The sequence below is a fragment of the Azolla caroliniana genome, unplaced genomic scaffold (genome assembly GCF_043228905.1).
Source record: "Azolla caroliniana isolate FFs.n. ecotype wild unplaced genomic scaffold, voAzoCaro1.0.p SCAF_71, whole genome shotgun sequence".
NCBI classification, from domain to species: domain Eukaryota; kingdom Viridiplantae; phylum Streptophyta; class Polypodiopsida; order Salviniales; family Salviniaceae; genus Azolla; species Azolla caroliniana.
In genome coordinates this window covers 16,330-35,206 of record NW_028230506.1, presented here as the reverse complement: position 1 = coordinate 35,206, position 18,877 = coordinate 16,330, and the positions used below count along the sequence as shown (strand labels likewise).

The 18,877-nt window shown below is 37.6% G+C and overlaps 3 protein-coding genes across 6 annotated transcripts; 2 read left to right on the top strand and 1 right to left on the bottom strand.

Annotated features, from left to right (window-relative positions):
- Positions 1-1,688: 1,688 nt before the first annotated feature.
- LOC147849384 (uncharacterized) lies at positions 1,689-6,382 on the bottom strand. The gene is made up of 7 exons (XM_087337585.1): positions 6,224-6,382; positions 3,302-3,362; positions 2,801-2,895; positions 2,693-2,726; positions 2,444-2,498; positions 2,247-2,289; positions 1,689-2,076 (listed from the first exon to the last, which is right to left on the bottom strand). The coding sequence occupies exons 1-7, from the start codon at positions 6,296-6,298 to the stop codon at positions 1,999-2,001; spliced, it is 441 nt and encodes a 146-aa protein (XP_087193711.1). The 5' UTR covers positions 6,299-6,382; the 3' UTR covers positions 1,689-1,998.
- A 2,388-nt stretch (positions 6,383-8,770) lies between these two features.
- Positions 8,771-12,842, top strand: LOC147849383 (uncharacterized). Of its 4 annotated transcripts, XR_015531790.1 has the most exons (7): positions 8,771-8,911; positions 9,244-9,375; positions 10,254-10,405; positions 10,513-10,571; positions 10,651-10,795; positions 10,904-10,944; positions 12,553-12,842. XR_015531790.1 is itself a non-coding variant. In XM_087337584.1 (6 exons), the coding sequence occupies exons 2-5, from the start codon at positions 9,245-9,247 to the stop codon at positions 10,756-10,758; spliced, it is 450 nt and encodes a 149-aa protein (XP_087193710.1). In that variant the 5' UTR covers positions 8,771-8,911; position 9,244; the 3' UTR covers positions 10,759-10,795; positions 12,553-12,842. The 4 variants fall into 4 exon arrangements, 2 of the variants coding, with proteins under 2 accessions (XP_087193710.1, XP_087193709.1); XR_015531789.1 differs by having other exon boundaries at positions 10,651-10,944; XM_087337584.1 differs by lacking the exon at positions 10,904-10,944.
- A 2,077-nt stretch (positions 12,843-14,919) lies between these two features.
- Positions 14,920-18,536, top strand: LOC147849382 (putative glucuronosyltransferase PGSIP8). The gene is made up of 5 exons (XM_087337593.1): positions 14,920-15,373; positions 16,367-16,622; positions 16,859-17,060; positions 17,159-17,306; positions 17,836-18,536. Exons 1-5 carry the CDS (start codon positions 14,943-14,945, stop codon positions 18,380-18,382), a joined length of 1,584 nt encoding a protein of 527 aa, XP_087193719.1. The 5' UTR covers positions 14,920-14,942; the 3' UTR covers positions 18,383-18,536.
- The last annotated feature ends 341 nt before the right edge of the window (positions 18,537-18,877 follow it).

Below are 18,877 nucleotides of genomic sequence, written 5' to 3'. Positions count from 1 at the left end.
ACACAGAGATAATGCATTGAAATTAGATGTCCCCCTATCTTCTCTTCCTCTAATTTGTAGAATGCGTGAAGGCAGAAAAAGATGGGTTGTTTCTGTATTTATGTTTTTCTTCTCTGAGAGTCTTGTGAGGGGAGAGAACGTGAAATGGAGGAGGAGAGGATGTGCAGAGGGAGACGCGGCACTCAGTAACCCCCGCCATGAACCAAGCAAGCAAGGGTGGAATGCCGAAGGTCTCCTGCAGAGTTTTCCTTTATTTCGCACGCATGCCCCTCCACACATATTTCCTTTTATTTCATATCATGCCCCTCCTCTAGCCCCATGCCCCCCTTTTCCTTCTCACGGGATGTCAATGATGATAGGTTCGGTTGGGCTGGCCGAATGTGTGCTTTTACTTGATAGCTCACATCATATTTCCTTCACCACATCATTGATGCCCTCCATAGGTTTCGGTTCATTGGGCCGCAAGTGTTTAGTCCCATGGGCGGGAGACCATAGGGGCATCTCCTTTAATCCTCCTCACAAGTTCCCCTTGTCTACATGAATCCCCCCCCCCCCCCCCCTCTCTTCTTTTACTTAGCCACATGCTCCTCTGTGCTTTCCTCGATATCTCACATCATATATTGCCTTGCATTCTCCTTCATCCTCCTCAATCCCTTCTCTTCTTGTGTTTCCCCCCGAGTTATTCACTTTATCACATGCATGCCCTAATATTTTCATTTATCCTCCCTTCAAGTTTTTAATGGAAGGGTGTGTCCCTTGGTCAATACATCTCCCCTTGACCATGTGCCCGGTTCATCACAAGTTTTCAATTGAGGGGTGTTGACAAAATAAAATACCATTGGTCAAGCGCATCCTCCTTGATCATGTGCCCATTTCTTCATATATTTCCTCTCTTTATGGGTTTGACCAAGAATATATGGTTATATAATGGGAGCTTGTTGGGACATATACAAAAAATATATAAATCAGTGTGCCTTTCAACATTATTCTCTAATATTTATTTATATAGAAAATTTAGCAAAAGTATTTTCTCATAAAGTTTCTCCAAGCCAAGAAACAAACCACACGCAACCTCCTACTAACTAAAATGGGATCCCCCTCAATTGAGATCATGGACGTGGAAAAGGTTGTGCTTAAGGTTCAAAAAGTCCCTCCCATTAACTTCCTAGAATCGAAGCAAGCAAACAAATCCAAAAGGCACATAAAAACAATTTTTTATGTTTCAGTTATATATACAAAATATGGAAATTTGGTTTGGAAGATGGAATGCAACACACATGCATCATGATGGCCTTTTTGCAACGCTAACATATCATGATATGGGAGAAAAGCGTTGCCTTATGCCCAAAATAAATATTGATTTTGTATGTCTTCATTATTATGCTTTAGAGATTCGTTCCCGAAAAAAAACAAAAAAATCAATTGCCTTACACCCAAAATAGAAATTGATTTTGAATGTCTTCATTATTATACTTACTTTCTATGACAACTACTCTAACATCTATAAATAAATACATCTGTAATATCAATATTTTGGCATCTTAGAAAAGAAAGAAAGAAAGATATATTAACGTCTTCTAAGACCAAATTCATATGTATCCTTTTGTTGCACCAATCCATCAAAATTTCCATGATAATACCCTACATTGCTGAGACCATAATGTGTATTCACTTCATTCAAATGCATATATAAAAGCGTCACTCTTTCATTTTCTGAATTTCAATCACATATCAAGTATTCATCGAATCGACACCCCATCCACATTATTATAGAAATAGTGTGATGGAATTCACTCTCTGGGATCACCATGCATTGACTGACAGTAGACCAAGACATAAATTGGAAATCACATGTGTAAATATGCTATATTAGATATATACTCGGATGATTACTAAATGTTTCCTTGTAATGGAGGAACTTAGAAGAAAAGAAGTTCCCTTGTATACTTCTCAACAATATAATATTCAAAAAGGTTCATAGAACTAAAAGCACAGAACCTATGCTTGAGCCCCTGTCATGGTAATGACGACTTTACGAGAACCTGCATGATCTCTATGTTCACACAGCCATATTCCCTGAAAGGAAAATTTGATGATTGCGAAAGCTACACGTTCAGATATGAGAAAAAAATGTTGTGATACAATAAATCTAACAAAAATTACTTTCAATGATTGTTATAATGCTCATTATACATTGAAAATAGAACATCTATAGGCAACGAGGAAAGAAGAAGGCAAGGAACAACCTGCCATGTCCCAAGATTGAGCTGTCCATTGGTTATCGGAATCCTTTCAAAATAAACACAGAGATTCGTACTTCAGACATACATTCAGTGTTCACACATCAAAGACGGTGTATCTAAAGAGAAAACAACTGAACGAATACCATAAAACCTCAATAAAAACCAGGAAACAGAATCACAAAGTTTTCAAGAAGGTATACGTTAGTGAACATCCAAACATCGAGGACTTAATGTGTGCTGGCATATCATCAGGTCCTGAGAAAAAGATAATAAATTGTTCAATGCTTACATACACACAAGAAACTATCTTAGAAATGTTTTTTACCAAAATACCCTCATTTTCCACAGAAAACCTTAGAATACCCCAACCTTAGTGTGTTTCCAAATTCCAAGTTTACCATTATTCAAACCTGGATCTCATAACGTTCCGTAAAGTATTGGAAATTTACCTTCTAAGGTATGCCTCCAAGGAGCACTTTTTCCCTATAAGTAAAAATTAGTTAGACGTGTTTTAACATTCAGGAAAGATAGCAAAAATAATAAGTAGCATTAAGAACCTCAGGTACAATCCTATTCAAGAATGTCTCCGTGTCTGCTTGAACATCAGCATCATAGTTCTCATTGATAGTCAAAGAAGCACTTGTATGTTGTACTGCAGATTTAAACATGCTTTTTATTTGTGTCAACAAATCCCATAAAGTATAAATGATAGACTGATTGAGAACATGTTTGCTTGCGCATTTAATAATATATATTTGAATTGTCAAGCACATCTGCTCACAAAAATGGATAGGCAAAAACTCTGAGTCACACTCTATAGTGTAATCATATATTTGATTCATCTTGCACTAATATAATAATGGATCGGGGTAAACTTCCATATCATTGCTCAAATAACATAAATAATCTCTTATAATCCTGAATAGATATGTACAAATATACGTTATATGATATAATCACAAGCTTTATGGCACACATGTATACACACAATGCACAGATATACACATACGCATTGTCAAACGTTATTACAGTTTTATCTGCAAATATAGGAAACTCACAAAAGAAATGGGCAAGGCCGCACTTGATTCCTGAAAGATCACTTTCAATACCTTCGAGAATCTGGGGAAGAAACAAACAAGTAAAACTTACAAATTAAAAATTAAAAAACAGACCATTATTGAAGTTTGGTCTTTGATTACCTATTGTATCTCCTCATTATATTTCATTACGTGCATCATTAGAAGTTAACTAAGTGAGGTGAATTAGGTTCAGCTGATCTAATGTTGAACTGGATTTCCATGGCTCAACATGTAAAGGCACTGCAGCAACTAAATGATGTTAAACTTTTATTATCTTTCTTCATAGATGCATTTGAAGTGAGTCCTACATTAATTCTAGGTACGTTACTTTTTCAAACTTTATCTTGGTGTTTTATGATGGTAAAGGGTGCCGTGTTGTAATGCAGAAAGTTTGGATCAATATTGGAAAATACAAGCAGCCTTGTTTTTGTTACTTGTGTGCAAGTACCTCAACTTAAGATAGCATGCTGATAAATCCATCTTACCAGTATGTGTTTTCAAGGGCACCAAGGGCTGCACATCATATCCATGAGAAATTCAAGCACAAGTAGCCTCTTTTAGGGTGAACCATGACCCTTTGAATGTTATTCCTATGAATGTGTAGGATCGTATGTATAGCACCTTTTACTTACCAAAAACAAATTCCAGTTCTGATCTTGTTACCCATACTTGAATGATTTACCATCACCTCAGTTTTGTGAAGATTTACAGACAAATCTTTGTTTGTACAAAATGACTCTAAAGCATCTAGATCTCTTTTACTCCCTCCAAGGGGAGAGGGAGAGGGAGAGAGAATGAACAAAACCAATTGAGCGCCATCAAAACAGAGCTAATTATATGCATGGAGAACAAAACCAATTGATTTCAGTACTTTCTCAATAGTAGATATATTATGCTTCATGCTAGTTTGCAAGCAAAAAAACAGAAGCTCCATAGACAACATTAACAGGCCTTGATACCATGAGCAGCTTTACATAAGATTCGATTAGTCTCATTTACCACTTTGGTCTTTTGAAGATATTAATATAATATTCATTTCATTTTATTTTTCTTATATTGTCTCAGCCCAGGAACCAGAAACCACATTCAGCCATATATTTAATCAATGGACTATCCAGCCCTTCATAAAATTAGCTTGATGATGCCATTCTTTCCCTCACTCTCTCTTTTCAGGAAAGATCTCTTCAAATACACCATAATGTCAAGAAGGAAGGGTTCTACATATTAATGTTACAAAAATGAGTTGAACTGCAACCATTGGACTATGAGGACCCCTTTTCAAGAGTGAGCCAAAAATGGTATTGGCATGATCAAACAGTCCCAAGCAAATTGCTCATTATACAAGGTTTATTCACATCTTTATATAGCGTGCCATTCCTTTCAAAGATGTTAGCTTTGTTGTAATCACCCAGCAAAGAGCAAGCTCTATTGGAGAGAGGCAATGCCCATCCCATGAAAACATAGAAATCTGACAGCCTGAGGAGAAAAGAAAGATCACATATAGAGATGCAATCAGGGCCAATAAAGCAAAACGTGACATAAAAATGGTTGAATGTGTCACTAGTATTAGAGAACAGTGAGTATCACAAGTGACTGTTCTCGAGGGCCATCGAACATCATATTGGACGGTTCATGGTGTCTTGAGGCCAAAGTCTTCAATGATTCTATCAAGCCCAACTATATTGTATTGCACATTACCTAGTATACTGTTAGAGAATAGTGAGTATCCACAAGTGAATATGTTCTTGAGACCCATCAAACATCATATTGGGCAGTGCATGGTATCTTGAGGCCAAAGTCTTAAATGATTCTATCCAGTCCAACTACATTGTATTGCGCATTACCAACATGGAGAGGAGTGTGAGGGGTGTACTCTATGAGTAAATGGTGAGGTACTCTTCAGAGAACATATAGGTATATAGATGAACTATTGCAATATGAAAATTGGATTTTGTGCAATCAACAGTAGTGAATTGCAAGTCCCATGATGCACATGTGAGTGATTCACCGAATGCCAAGATGTATGGATGTATAAGAGAAATCTTCCATGCCAATGGAAGAATCATCATATTCCCAGACATTAACCACGCAATGGTACAACCAAGGTAGCCAATGAGAAAGAATATTGCAAAGAACGCATATGTCCAATTATCACCTGCCTCTGTGTGTGTGTGTGTGTGTTTTACCAGTAGGTGTACTGCTACAATCTCATAAAATTTCATGAAACTGTACTTTCTCCGATATGGAAATTTCAACAAATAAACCCACCTTTTTACAAATCACTCATTACTTACAAGTTACACTATGATTTCTAGCTCATAAATTGAGTTTGTTTTTCTTGGCTAGATTTAGATTGCATTGTGGACAACCTGCTTCCTCCTGTTATTCAACATTTTGATCCATTCTTTAAATCCTTGCTATGTCTCAAAATATACATGATTTGTCCCCGATTCTAATTTCCTATTATCTGATGCATGAAAAGGAAACCACGCCAGTTAATAAAGAATTTTTTGTTTCTGAAAACTGGTTGGGAATGATAGACTTGATGAACTCTATATATAAAAGCATGCCATAGCGAATAACAAATGATTTTTGCATATTTATGGATCCTCTTAATGGAAAATTTATTTACTTCGTTTTTTATACTAATACGACAAGTTTATTCACTGTTTTTTGTGGTAATAAGAAAGATATATGCATAAAATAAGTATTCACATGATGATGCACAGAACATTTGATCAAAAAAACGCAAACGCTAATTCTTAAACAAGCACTTGATGATGCATAGAAAATTCGACCAAAGGAACAAAAAACCTCATTTTCAGACTCTTCAATCGATTCGATCGAAACATCAAAAAAAGCTGTATGAGAGAGAGAGAGAGAGAGACAGGAAACATGCACCTTGTGAGTGACGAGATGACAGCCTCTCTTGTAAGGAGGGAGGGCGATGGTCCTCTGTGTCCAATGGGCAGCCATGGGAGCTTGATTGAATGAGAACCAGAGCAGAAAACAGAGTTCAATGCATCCTCCCAATTCCTTGTTTGTAGAGCCGGTTCTGTCTATCTACTTGTATAGGTAGGTATATACTATAAAGTATATACTAGCAAGTGACCACTAGCAAGTGGATTGTCCCTCCTATCTCCTGGACTACCCACCCAAAAGACTTACCCCGGTCGTATTAGCTCAACTCCTATGGAGAAGTCTTTGCATCTGCTCGTTCTTCTATCCTCCCTTCCACATGGGTGATTCAAGTGTTATAGGGCCTGCGCTTGCCATATGTATTTGACAGTATGGTTTTCGCTTCTCTAGACATTTCAAACATTGGCATCATGAGGTAGATGCCTACAATTTTCAAAGATTGGCATCCAACAAGAAATGGTTCGAAAAAAATGATGTGCATCTATATCGATATTTGTTTTTATATCTATATCTCTATGTGTGTGTGTGTGAGTGAGAGAGAGAGAGAGTGTGTGTGTGTGTGTGTAAAGAGAGAGAGAGAGAGAGAGAGAGAGAGAGAGTGTGTGTGTGTGTGTGTGTGTGTGTGTAAAGAGAGAGAGAGAGAGAGAGAGAGAGAGAGAGAGAGAGAGAGAGAGTTCTAGACCAACAATCGAGATCACCTCACTTCAAAGGTTGACATTGTGGCAAGTGTTGCATATAAGTGTTAGTTCATAGTGTTTCAAAAATTTCTCAAAGTAGTTATATATATATGATCACACTTTTGATATTTGACCACAAAAGGATGTCGCGGTGAATGAAAAATAAGGGGACAACTAACTTCTCTATCCAATTACATAGTTGTATTGCATACAATTAATCCCCTTATTGCCCAAGCCAATAAACCTTGAACCCTCTCGAATAGCAAGGATAATTGTGTTCTTTCATCTTCCTTGCATTTGATTACAGTGGTGAAAGTATTAGTAGTGCATGCTAAATGTGTGTATCTTGTAATTAGAACATTACAAGTTTGAATCTCACTACTTCTAACTACATTTTCTATGTATGTTATAACCAACTTTATACATACGAGTATAGCTATTAGTAACCCATTTGATAATCACAAAATATTTATTGACTTTGGTTGACTTGTGTTGGACACTCAATCATTTGTCTACCAGAAATGATAAGCCAAGTTACATGAAGGATGTATTGTACCATCAAAATTATGAAGGTGTGTGCGCTCTAAGTGTTTTTTGTTCATTGATTACAAGCATCCTTAACACGTTCGCATTCACAAGTGGAAGGATAAGGAATATCCCATTTGATTTTGGGGTTTTTTAAACCATTTTTCAAAACATTGTGATGCCAATATCACACGTTCTCAAAATTCCATGACAAAGGCGGAAATTCCACCGTTTCATAAAATTGAAAATACACAATTTGGTCAATATACGAAAAAGATATATTGTGTATTTTTTCTAAAAAAAATGACAACTTTGACTCGAGTATTTCCATAAGTTGGTCCAATTTTACCCTTGTGTCAATTGAGTATTGTTTTTCCTTTACTCATCATCCACAAATGGTGGCTCCTAAACTCTTCTTCCTTAGCTTGTTAGTCCCTTGGATGCAAGCATTGTTTCCCATTCAACTTGGCACCCACCTTCCATCTACATTTTCTCAATGAATAATTTCTCAATGCCTCGTACTCATTTACGGTGCGCAAAGGAGATTAGTTTCAAAAATCCTTACAACATACAAACCTATTTCTTCGGTACTTTATGGGTTAATGTCTCAAAATGACCCAATCTTTGATGAGTTGTACGGGGTAAATATATTTATTTGCAAAAGATGTTTTCATACAAAACATGTTTGTGGAAAGCAACAATGTTGTTAATGAGCATAATGGCTTCAATCACTTCAATGTAGTAGGCGGTGATGATAAGGATGTTGCAAATTCCAAGTTGGGGCAAATAGTTGGTTTAAAATGGCTTGTCATGGGGGTGATGCTTATAAAATTTTGAGTTGAGAGTATAAACAAGGCATGAGATCCAAAAGTCACTTCAATAAAACGGTGACTTCATTTGCTTGGAAAGTGAGACAAATATAATTTTCCAAAAAGCTACCTAGTGGAGCTTCGCCATGTACATACACATTGTATTCATTTTTGTTGAGAAGCCGTGACAAGCCGTATATAATTGGTTGTATGCTTCATTCATAGTATGTAATATACATACTCCAATGCATTGAAAACGAATGAAAACGAATGCGTATGTTAGCAAAACATTCTTATGTTTGTTTACACTTTTTTGCCTTAACTTTTTTTACCTTAAAAAAAAAACCTTATAATGAATACAAAAGTACGGTATTTACCATACTTCAAAGGGTGTTTACCATACTCGAATGATTGAAACACTGTCGAATGAGAATGCACGTATGGTTCATACTATGGTATGCTTCATAAACTTTAAGAAATTGTGATTCTACACATACACAGACACAGACACATATGGTTATGTCACATGTGTACATGTCTATTATTCACGATAATTTCGGAGCTCTTTTGAATGACATGGTCTGCATGAGGTTCCTCCTCTTCCTGCGCAGAGAAGAAGATTCAGGGTTTCCTCTCAACATATCTTAGGGTTTCTTCAGGTGCTAATCTCTCTCTCTTTGAAGGCGTTAATATATCTTTCTTTCTTTCTGTCTCGCCCTCTCTCTCTCTGTCTGTCTGAGACACATGGAGACACACACCGCGCGCGCGCAAATTCTCTTTCCCTGAATTTATTTATAACGTTGGAAGGAGTTATACATATGCTTGCTTTTTAATTTATTCTTGTGTTGCCTGATGCTCAAAACCCTAATCTGCTCCTTATTTAGAATGAAGAGAAGTATCAAGATAAGCCCTGTTAAGGTATTCAGGCGACTTTCTGTTACCTGATGATCAAAACCCTAATCTGGTTCTCATTTTCCATATTCAAATTTAGAATGAAGAAAAGTATCAAGGTAAATGATGTTCAGCTAGAAAGCCTTTCGGAAGAGGATCGTCGAGCTCTTCGTGGCAGCAGATTTGCTCGAATACCCCCTCATTTGCCGAACGTAGCAAAGATTAAAACCAGGTATATGGGTCAATATTTTTCGATTTTTCTACACTCCTTTCTTGTCAGATTGCACAGATTTAAAACCTAACAATTCGAAACATAAATACACATATCTGAGCCAAATAATTTGAAAATATTATAGACATACTTTAGCTGAATGCCGCGTTTACTAATCTGTCATGATTTGAAACTTAAGCAGACACATTTTACTGGATGATCTAAACATAAATGTGCTCAAACAATGCTTTGAAGATAAATCCATGCATATGACGATTTAAGCATGGCATATACTGATTTTTAGCATAATGTACACAATATAATGGTTTGAACTGAAATACATGCATGCAATGATCTAAACCGGAATATAATGCCATAGATAGGGGATTATTAATTGTTAGATCACGAAGCTATATTTATCATGCTTGAGAATTTGTTAAAATAATCTGGTAGACCTTCTATATGGAAATTAATCTGATAATTTAATCTATCAACTGAGAAAGGAATTGCGAGAAACTTGAGCTAATATAAAAATTGTAGTTGCTAATAAAATAAGAGGTTTTGCATAGTTTCTCAGTGTGGTTCACAATATTTATGAGAGCACTTCTGAACTTCTATGAGGATTAAAAGGTGCCCAGTAAATTCTTTGTCCTTGCATAGATGAGGATTGACCACTCTGATTTCTCGATTGGGTCTTATAATGTGGCGAGGGTAAAACATGGCAGCTTCTTAGTGTTGAGAAGTCTTACAGAGACAATCTCTCTAGCATATTGGATGCGTGTATTTCAAAAGGAAAAAAAGAGAAACATGTCTTGTTTTCTATAGTCTAAAAAAAACAGAGAAAATGTTTCTCTTTTTCATTGGTTTGTATGACCTAGTTTACTTTCTTTTGCATGAAGGGTTCCTCATCCTGGTGGTCCCGTTGCTACCAACAAGGCAGTTGCATTGGCTAAGTTTTTACAAAGAAAACTTGAAACACCGTCAGGAACAGCAAGTTTGGATCCTGCACTTGTTGAGGCAGCAGTTGAAAATGCTAAAGCAGCTGTGCAAGGTAATTTTACAGCGTTATTCATGTACCTTGCTCCCTATTTAACTGTTAATCCTATGTATATGCAAACTATTTTACTTTGTTTTAACATATGGAAGATAAATTTCCAGGTGTTTCTTCAAGTTCACTGAAAATACGCCACGTCGAAACCTTTTCGGATGATGAAAGGGTAATTTAATGCTACAAAGATGATAACTTCTCAGTGAATTGTTTCTTAATACTGAGTACATATTAAATAAACCTTGCAGGAAAGTGATGATAGATATTTAAACCAAGCAAATGTCCTGATTGTGAGGAAACAAAAGCAGAAACAGAAAAAGAAAAAGAAGAAAAAAGTGGAAGTAACCTGTGAATGAACAATTGATGATGAAGCAAAAAAAGACAAAGATCTTGGTAGGCGTCACAAAGAGATATATTCGTTTGCAAATAATTTCTGGTTTTCTGTTGTGCATCTTTGTTATATCTTTGAAACTAAAGACAACTTGTTTCTCCGTGCCTCAGCTATATCTGACAAGGAGCATAAATCATGGCTTTACAATTTGGTAAGAGAAAATTTGATCTGGTCTTAGCTCTAGTCCAAACAAACTTTTCCAATCTTTCAAGCCCCCCTCAATTAACTACTCTATCATTTCTGCCTGTCCAAATATGTTTTTTCAGGGTGTGAACACTTTAACTTATAGGAAATTCCTAAAAATAATGTCTTTTCTCAGTATGGTGACATGCCCAGCCTTTAACTTATAGGAAATTCTACATCTCTAGAGGCATTACCCTTGCCACCAGCTGGTAGTGGCCTACCATTGATGACTATGGTGGTGCTATTGTGGAGCTTTCAGGATCTTAAAAAACTTTGGTTGTGTAGGGGAAAATAATTGAAAGCTGGCCTTGAAAGGAAGCAAACAAAATCGTAAATAACTGTCTATTGGATAAACTAGTATCCATCTCTGCATTGAGTCCTTGGGAAGAGCTTTGATAGACTACGCCCATTTCAAAGAGAGATTGGCTGATGGGGTCCTTATTAGTTGGAAAGTATACCTCATTGACAAGGAATGATTGTGTTACCTGGAGGAACAATGTTGTAATCAAGGAGATCATGAAATTCATTTATAGGGGAGACCTAAAAACTCAACTGCAGTAGGACCTCAGTGAGCCTCTCACTATTGAGCCGAAACTAACTTCCCACTTATATTATTTCATATCCTGACACCCAAAATTCCATGCCAATATATTGAAAGCTAATTATGCAGTAAAAATTCTTCAGTAACAGGAGCCTTCATATAGCCATACCCTGATTGATCTAGTTTTTAAAGATGTCACCAGGTAGCATGAGGACCACATAATCAGTCATGGGGCTGCTTGTTTGAACTCTAGATATTGTTATTGTCACTCCATCTGAGAAAGTTGGGTGAATCATGACCACATAATGATTGTGTACATTTTTAATTACAGCGTTAAGAGAATTTTGTGATGCCGCCTGAGTAACAGTCACTAGAATTTGGCCTGCTAGTTTGAGTAGACTTCCACATATTGTCCTCGTGTGACTGCCGGAGGTTGAACCTCTATGCCACACACAGCAGAGAATCCGGCGGAGTAACCATATGCATGAATCCTTGCATAGCTCCAGTTACGAAGACACCAACATGGGTGAGAGTTCATGATACAATGAGATGGATAATGATTGCTATTCCAATTTCCTATTCCAGAGCAATGGCACAGCATTTTAGTTTTTGTGGCCTGATAAATTTGGAAAGGACCTCTGCTCTGAAGAGAGATTTTCTTTTCTCCTAACCTTATTTATTCATATATGCCATGCTGGTGTGTTAGCTCTTCCTCTAACATGCTAGATATGGGCCCTGGCATCGTCACACAACATTCAGTCATTCTTTCTAATAATTTGGCCTTTTCCTTAGTAGTGATTTCTGTTCAATATCACTGCAAATTTCATGTTGTATCCCTCTTCCGGGTGCATATATCAGCATATGAGACTTCACATTACATTTTGAACCAACATTTGGAGCAAGATACCCGCATTTATTAAAAAGAATACTTGAAAGCATTGGGGAATAAAGAAAAACTTGGTTATTTTAGAGTTATTTCCTGTTTTAACCAGTTAGGGTTAAACTTATGAAAACCTAGATGGTGTGTATTGTCAGGTACTATTATTACTGCTGAGTACAAGCAAGCGATGAATGCAAGTAAACAGGAACGAAAGGCTCATTTTCGAAGAAGTCAATGGTTGTCTGCTATTCAAAGGACACTTTGCTCCATGTTTCTTTTGTGATTATCCATTTGATTCAGTTGTTATGCAATCCTCAAAAAGAGTATTAAGATTTCAAACTGCAATTCTTTTGGGTATCAAAATGTATTATCACTTTCCCAGACTTATTTCTCTACATTTGTATTTCTTAATCAGATGCTCAGATAACTTAGTATCATTTTATCAGTCTTGGACTCAATGCTTGTAGGACTAAGAAGGAACTCTCACTTAAAACAAGAAATTTGATGAACTTAGAGAAAATGAAGTGAAAAATTGTGATTAGGGACATGTGAGCACTTTTGCTGAAGGTGAAATATGAGAATCATTTGATTAAGAAAGATTATCATTAAACTATGGTAATTACAAATCCTAACCTTGCAATATATAACTCTTGGGGATAAAAATGTATTCTTTGAGAAGTTGCCATTCTTTTGATACCCTATGCATCTCCAAAATGATGAGCGGAACAAGGTATGGTGGCAACAATTATGACAACTCTTACTCTCAAAAGACTTTGATCACACCAAGGGAGCGTCGTCCCATAACGATGGGCAAATCTCTCCCACGGGGGATTTATACAAAGCTTGAGGTACATTAATAGATGATAGAGAATATATAATCTCTACCTAGAGATTGGCATTGAGCAACAAATTGTCCTACCCATATACCCAACACACTGTACAATGGAAAAGTGTGGGCATGATCAACATTTGTCCCCCCTTGATTCAATAAGATATTTCAATGATGTGGCTAATTTGATTTAAGAACTGTTGAGCGTGCAACCCCAATGGTGTTCCTTTTCTTCAATGACACATGCTTTTGAAAGTGGTTCACTACGCAACCCTACGTATTTGCATGGAACTTGCATTCTATGCCCTCCCCCCAACTATGGCCCTAGTTAGATTTCCTTAATGCAAAGTGGATCTTCTTTAAAGTTCACTTAAACTAGCCAATTTCCCCCAACCCTCATGACAATAATCCTATGGAAATCAAAATGCTAAGGTCATGACTAATTTTGTCAATAATTATCTTGAAATACGTAATTGTACATTGAAGGATTAGTTTGAATAATTATATTCTAGCTCACAACGACATTGCTTGGGGCATCATCTTTTATGTCAATATATGCCACATAAGGAGACAAATGACTGATCTTTGATCACCATGCTACCCTTGTATCAACAAGACTTTGAAGCAATGGTTGATGCACAACTTATCACCATGTTCTCTAGAAACCTAAAGAGTTTTTGTGAAGTTGTGATGCTAGTGCAAGACATTTCCTTTTCTATATTAAATGCCTATTGCCTCCAATGTGATCATCCCCTCACACACCATACAATCAATGTACCATCATCGTGAAGATGCAACATCCTCACTTGTCCCAACCATCTCCACCACTATGATCAAAACTTCCCTCTCCATCCCATGTGATGACAACTAAGGGAACAAGGGAAACTCTAAAGATGATATTGGCCATCAAACAACACACTTCAACTCCCTAAGGAGTTAAATATTATTCAAAAAAGGGTGTGTCCATCTATGACTACGCCCCAAAGTTTTAGTCCGTGTGTGATGATGCTCTTGCCTCCATCAATGTGTGGGTCCATGAGCAAGAAATGGTAGAAATATGCCTAGACAACCTCTCACAATGATTTGTTCCATAAAGGAATGTGAGCTTTACCAGAGGAAAGCTACTATCATTCTTCGATATTCAGCCTATGTTGTGGTAGAAGAAAACCATGTTGCCGTAAGAAGAAAGTGATGCTACCATAGGTTTGAAACTCACTAATCAATCAACTAACTTTGATCATGATCATTACGAAGGCATATTTACAATGAAGCACAAGGCAAACTCCATGTAAGGGTCTTCTTGTACATATATGATAGAGCTTTTGATACAACATGATTTGAGAATCACTATATATAACGGTTTTTTTAGGAAAGCAACCCTCTTCGTAGCAAGCATGGAAACCCACCCTATCACTCAGCAATGTGCATTGGTTGCTATTTGAGTACATACACATACACATACACATACATATACACATACACATACACACACACATACATATACATATACATATACGGTATACATATACAATCTATGTAAACACATAGGGACATGCATATACATACATACTAAGGTAAAAAGTGTCATAAAGTCAAAGACCACCAAGAGAGAGAGAGAGAGAGAGAGAGAGAGAGAGAGGGAGGCGTTTTATACCCAGAAAAAGGAAGGCCAGCGCCATACACATACATAATTATCGAGAGAAAAAAAACAGAGAGATGCTCTGGTCATGGAACCTCTTGCATTCTCATGAGATGAAACAACAGGTGAGGAATTGGGGAGGAAGAAGAAGAAGAAGAAGAAGAAGAGACGCATTCCTGATCATGGTCTTCTTCTTTTCCTCCTCTTTCATGCTCACTATAGGTTCAGACGTGCAGGGAGCTACAGAAGCAAATGCGCGATCATCATTGTCGTCTTCGTCGATGGTGGTGAGTAGGAGTGGAGAAGCCATGTCGCCTCACGCATATGCCACCATCTTCTACATGGGCACGCCAAAGGACTATGAGTATTATGTGGCGGCACGTGTGCTCTTCCGCTCCCTGGCCATCCACTTCCGATCCCAACCCCAACCCCAACCCCAACCCCATGCTCATGCGGACCTCCTCCTCATCGCCTCTCACAACACCCCTCCCTCCTGGTCTCACGCCTTGTGAGTTCTCTCTCTCTCTCTCTCTCTCTCTCACTCTCATTCTCTGCTTTTTTGAACTCCCTAACTTGACCACACACACACACACACACACCCTCTCTCTCTCTCTCCAGTTACTGTTGACCTAACCGGACTTGTTTGCCCTCCCTACTTAGAAATTGAAACTCCCATCTTTCTAGTTACTGTCACTAACTGAACTATGCCCTTCCAGTTACCTTAGGTAGTTATGTGTGTCTAGTTAATTTAAGTTCCTTGCTCGTTTCACCTAACTAAACCAGATCCTTTCTAGTCAGCATTAAGGATAAAAGCAGATCCTTTCTAGACAACACAAAATCACATCTTTTCTGGAAGCTTAGCTCGGAAGAAACTTGAGGCAATGTCTATATGAGCACACCAGTGCATTGTGATGCAAGCTTAACAAGATCCCGTTACACAGCCTTACATTGCTGAAAAGAAGCTTATAATGTTGAGCATTGTCTCACCAACCTCTGTGCTGCATACAGAGAGATAGCATCGTCAAGACTTAAGATGCTTACTTAGCTTCAAAAGACCTTGCCAGGGAATGGTGTCCAATACTGTGACGCCATTGAAGAAAATTCAGACTATATGGTCTCTAACAAAATGGTTTGAAACACACAAAAACCTCAAAATTACATGGAGAGAGAGAGAGAGAGAGAGAGAGAGAGAGAGAGAGAGAGAGAGAGGGAGATGTTAACTATATTGAAACAATGCATCACGTACATAGAATAGAATGAAAGTTTTCATCCTAGAATATGGATAAGTATTAAAATAGCATACTTTCATAAAAAAAGGGATATCGAGCACTATATGAAAACATGAGGGAATGTGGGCTCTTACGGATCTTTGTCTTGCCAGTAGAAGCTCATCCTTCCATGCCAACAATATCCTGATTTGTTATTATGGTCTAAAGTGTGAATGTGATGCGCCTTCTCCTTCCTGAATGTGTATTCACATTATATATAATGTATTTTGTAGTGTGAAGGACGGTGTAAGGGTTGTCCATGTGAAGAACATCCCAAATCCATATGCAAATCAGCCAGGGTTCAATGACCGTTTCATATTCACATTGAACAAACTATTGGCATGGACGTTTGTTGAGTACGATCGCATTGTCATGCTTGATGCCGACAATTTGATATTGCAAAATTCAGATGAGCTTTTCCAATGTGGAGATTTTTGTGCAGCTTTTATTGACCCATGCATATTCCATACTGGCCTTTTTGTTCTGAAGGCAAGAACTTCTCTCTTTCTCTAACAATTTCACACAACACTTTGAAATTTTTATGATTGAAAGTGATTGATTTTGGTCATATTGTATGAGGTTTTAGTTGTTGAAAGTGATTGATTTTGACATAGAGCATGGGTATGGATTTTATTGTAGTCTAGTACCAATACCATTTGCTACAAGCTAAGAAAAATCTATATTCTAATCTGTTCAATGTGATGCTCATTGTTACGAAATTGCAGCCTTCGATGATAGTGTTTGAAGATATGGTTCGAGGTGTGAATGCAATGTCAGAAAACAGGGATGGCGCTGACCAAGGGTTTCTAACAGCTTATTTTCCCGACTTGCTAGACAAACCAATGTTTCACCCTCCATCGGATGGGTCCAAACTGAGTGGAAATTATCGATTGCCTGTTGGATATCAAATGGACGCCTCATATTATTGTAACTAGCTCACATTGTTTCTACAGAGTTGACCATTTTGTGAGGCCGAAGCTTGAAATTTTTTACCAATAGTTTTTCTTACTTTTTTGAAATTGTAGATCTTAGATTAAAATGGCGCGTTCCATGTGGACCCAATAGCATTGTCACATTCCCAGGCGCATCCTTACTTAAGCCTTGGTACTGGTGGTCTTGGCCTATTTTGCCTTTGGGCCTAGCTTGGCATGACATGAGGGCATCTACTATTGGGTAAACACAACATCTTTCTTTCTCATATAGAATTACTTTTGTGTTGTTTTCTTCTTAATGGATGGGGGTTGGTTTCCAATTGCAGGTAGGTGAGATCAAATAGGCTAAACAAAGAGTTCTTATTAGCTTTGTCGACAACCTTTTTTTCAGCTGTAGGGTCTGGATTGCAATTAAGTCCTAGTCTGAATAGTATCTCATGACCTATGCTCGACGGAACTTTTGATGCAATAGATAAACTATACTAGAAAAGAATAGATGCCAATTGCAAGTTGTGCACAACAGATCATGAGTATTGATTATATACCTCACCCTAACGGCAATTTCCACTCCAAATGACTGTCTATGAACTTATTAGCAAATCTTTGGCTCAACTGACTCTATTAGTGTATGTTTATTTGTATGCTTCTTCCCAACCTATAGGGCGAGGCCCTGATCAACTATGTAAAATTTTAACTTATTTTTTATGAAAGACCGTTCAATTTTTGAAGCCCCACTAACCGTGACCCTCATTATGTGGTTTTGACAACAGATACACGGAGGAAGCTCCGATTCTTTACCTACAGGCAGCATTGTATGCAACATTATTGGTGGCCGTGGTCGTGATGATGCGGTGCGTGCGACCTGAGGTGCAATTCTTTATGGCTGATGTTTCCATACAGAAGATGGTTCGGACAAGCTATGGTTCTAGTTATGTGCGAATGCTTAAAGCGAAGGTGATGGTGCCTTCTTGCATTTTGGTCAGCTTTTTGATGCCATCTCTAATGGTTCCAATAACAACACATCCATTGATAGGGTGGGGCCTTAGTCTGTTTGGGTCCTTGGCTCTTCTTATGGCTACATCATATGCTTTGGACTTGCACGTTTTTCCGTTAGTAACCCCATGGCTCTTGATCTTTGGGAGTTTATTTGTAATGGCTTCACCTTACTACAAGAATGGGATATTGAGGGCTTTTGCGATTGTGGGGTATATTGGCTTTTCCACTCCTGTGCTCTGGTGGTCCTTGAAGGTCACAATGGGCAAAGCTAACAAGAAAGCGCTCATCAAGTCCGAGGGTATTCCATTAAAGGTTTATTGATCCTACTAAAACCTTCTTTTGTACATCTCATGCGAGTAAGATTACTCGATCAACAACAAGAAAGTGGTGCTCAAGTTCGAGTCTATGTTATCGAAGATTGTTGATCTAGTAAAAAGTTTATTCTTGTATGCTTTTAACCATTGTAATTCATTACATTGTTGGTTTTTTATTACAATCATTAATCAAGCTCAATCATTGGTGGGCGTTGGCAACCCCAAGGCCCAGGCACAAGTGTGTGTGCCCGGGCACCCACACATGCGCTTACACTTTGTGTTAAATGGTTACATGATCTGCAATGTGATGCATAGATCTCTTGGATGTATATTTGATACTAACTCTAATGCACATTTGATAAATCCATAAGAAAAAATCTCCGAAGAGTCACATTGCAAATCTTCATGTTATGTATTTGTGGGCAGGAATTACCTCAATAGAACTCTAATGTGCATCTTGTGTTTCTAAGGCTGTAAAGTTTCACCTCTTACAAAAGGATTG

Coding starts and splice junctions, on each gene's coding strand:
- LOC147849382 (XM_087337593.1), top strand. CDS start 14,943: ATGCTCTGGTCATGGAACCTCTTGCATTCTCATGAGATGAAACAACAG. Junction 15,374..16,366: donor CCCTCCTGGTCTCACGCCTT/GTGAGTTCTCTC, acceptor TGTATTTTGTAG/TGTGAAGGACGGTGTAAGGG. Junction 17,061..17,158: donor AATGGACGCCTCATATTATT/GTAACTAGCTCA, acceptor TTGAAATTGTAG/ATCTTAGATTAAAATGGCGC.
- LOC147849384 (XM_087337585.1), bottom strand. CDS start 6,298: ATGGCTGCCCATTGGACACAGAGGACCATCGCCCTCCCTCCTTACAAG. Junction 2,727..2,800: donor TGAATAGGATTGTACCTGAG/GTTCTTAATGCT, acceptor TTTTACTTATAG/GGAAAAAGTGCTCCTTGGAG. Junction 2,077..2,246: donor TCAATCTTGGGACATGGCAG/GTTGTTCCTTGC, acceptor TTTTCCTTTCAG/GGAATATGGCTGTGTGAACA.
- LOC147849383 (XM_087337584.1), top strand. CDS start 9,245: ATGAAGAAAAGTATCAAGGTAAATGATGTTCAGCTAGAAAGCCTTTCG. Junction 10,406..10,512: donor TGCTAAAGCAGCTGTGCAAG/GTAATTTTACAG, acceptor ATAAATTTCCAG/GTGTTTCTTCAAGTTCACTG. Junction 10,572..10,650: donor CCTTTTCGGATGATGAAAGG/GTAATTTAATGC, acceptor TAAACCTTGCAG/GAAAGTGATGATAGATATTT.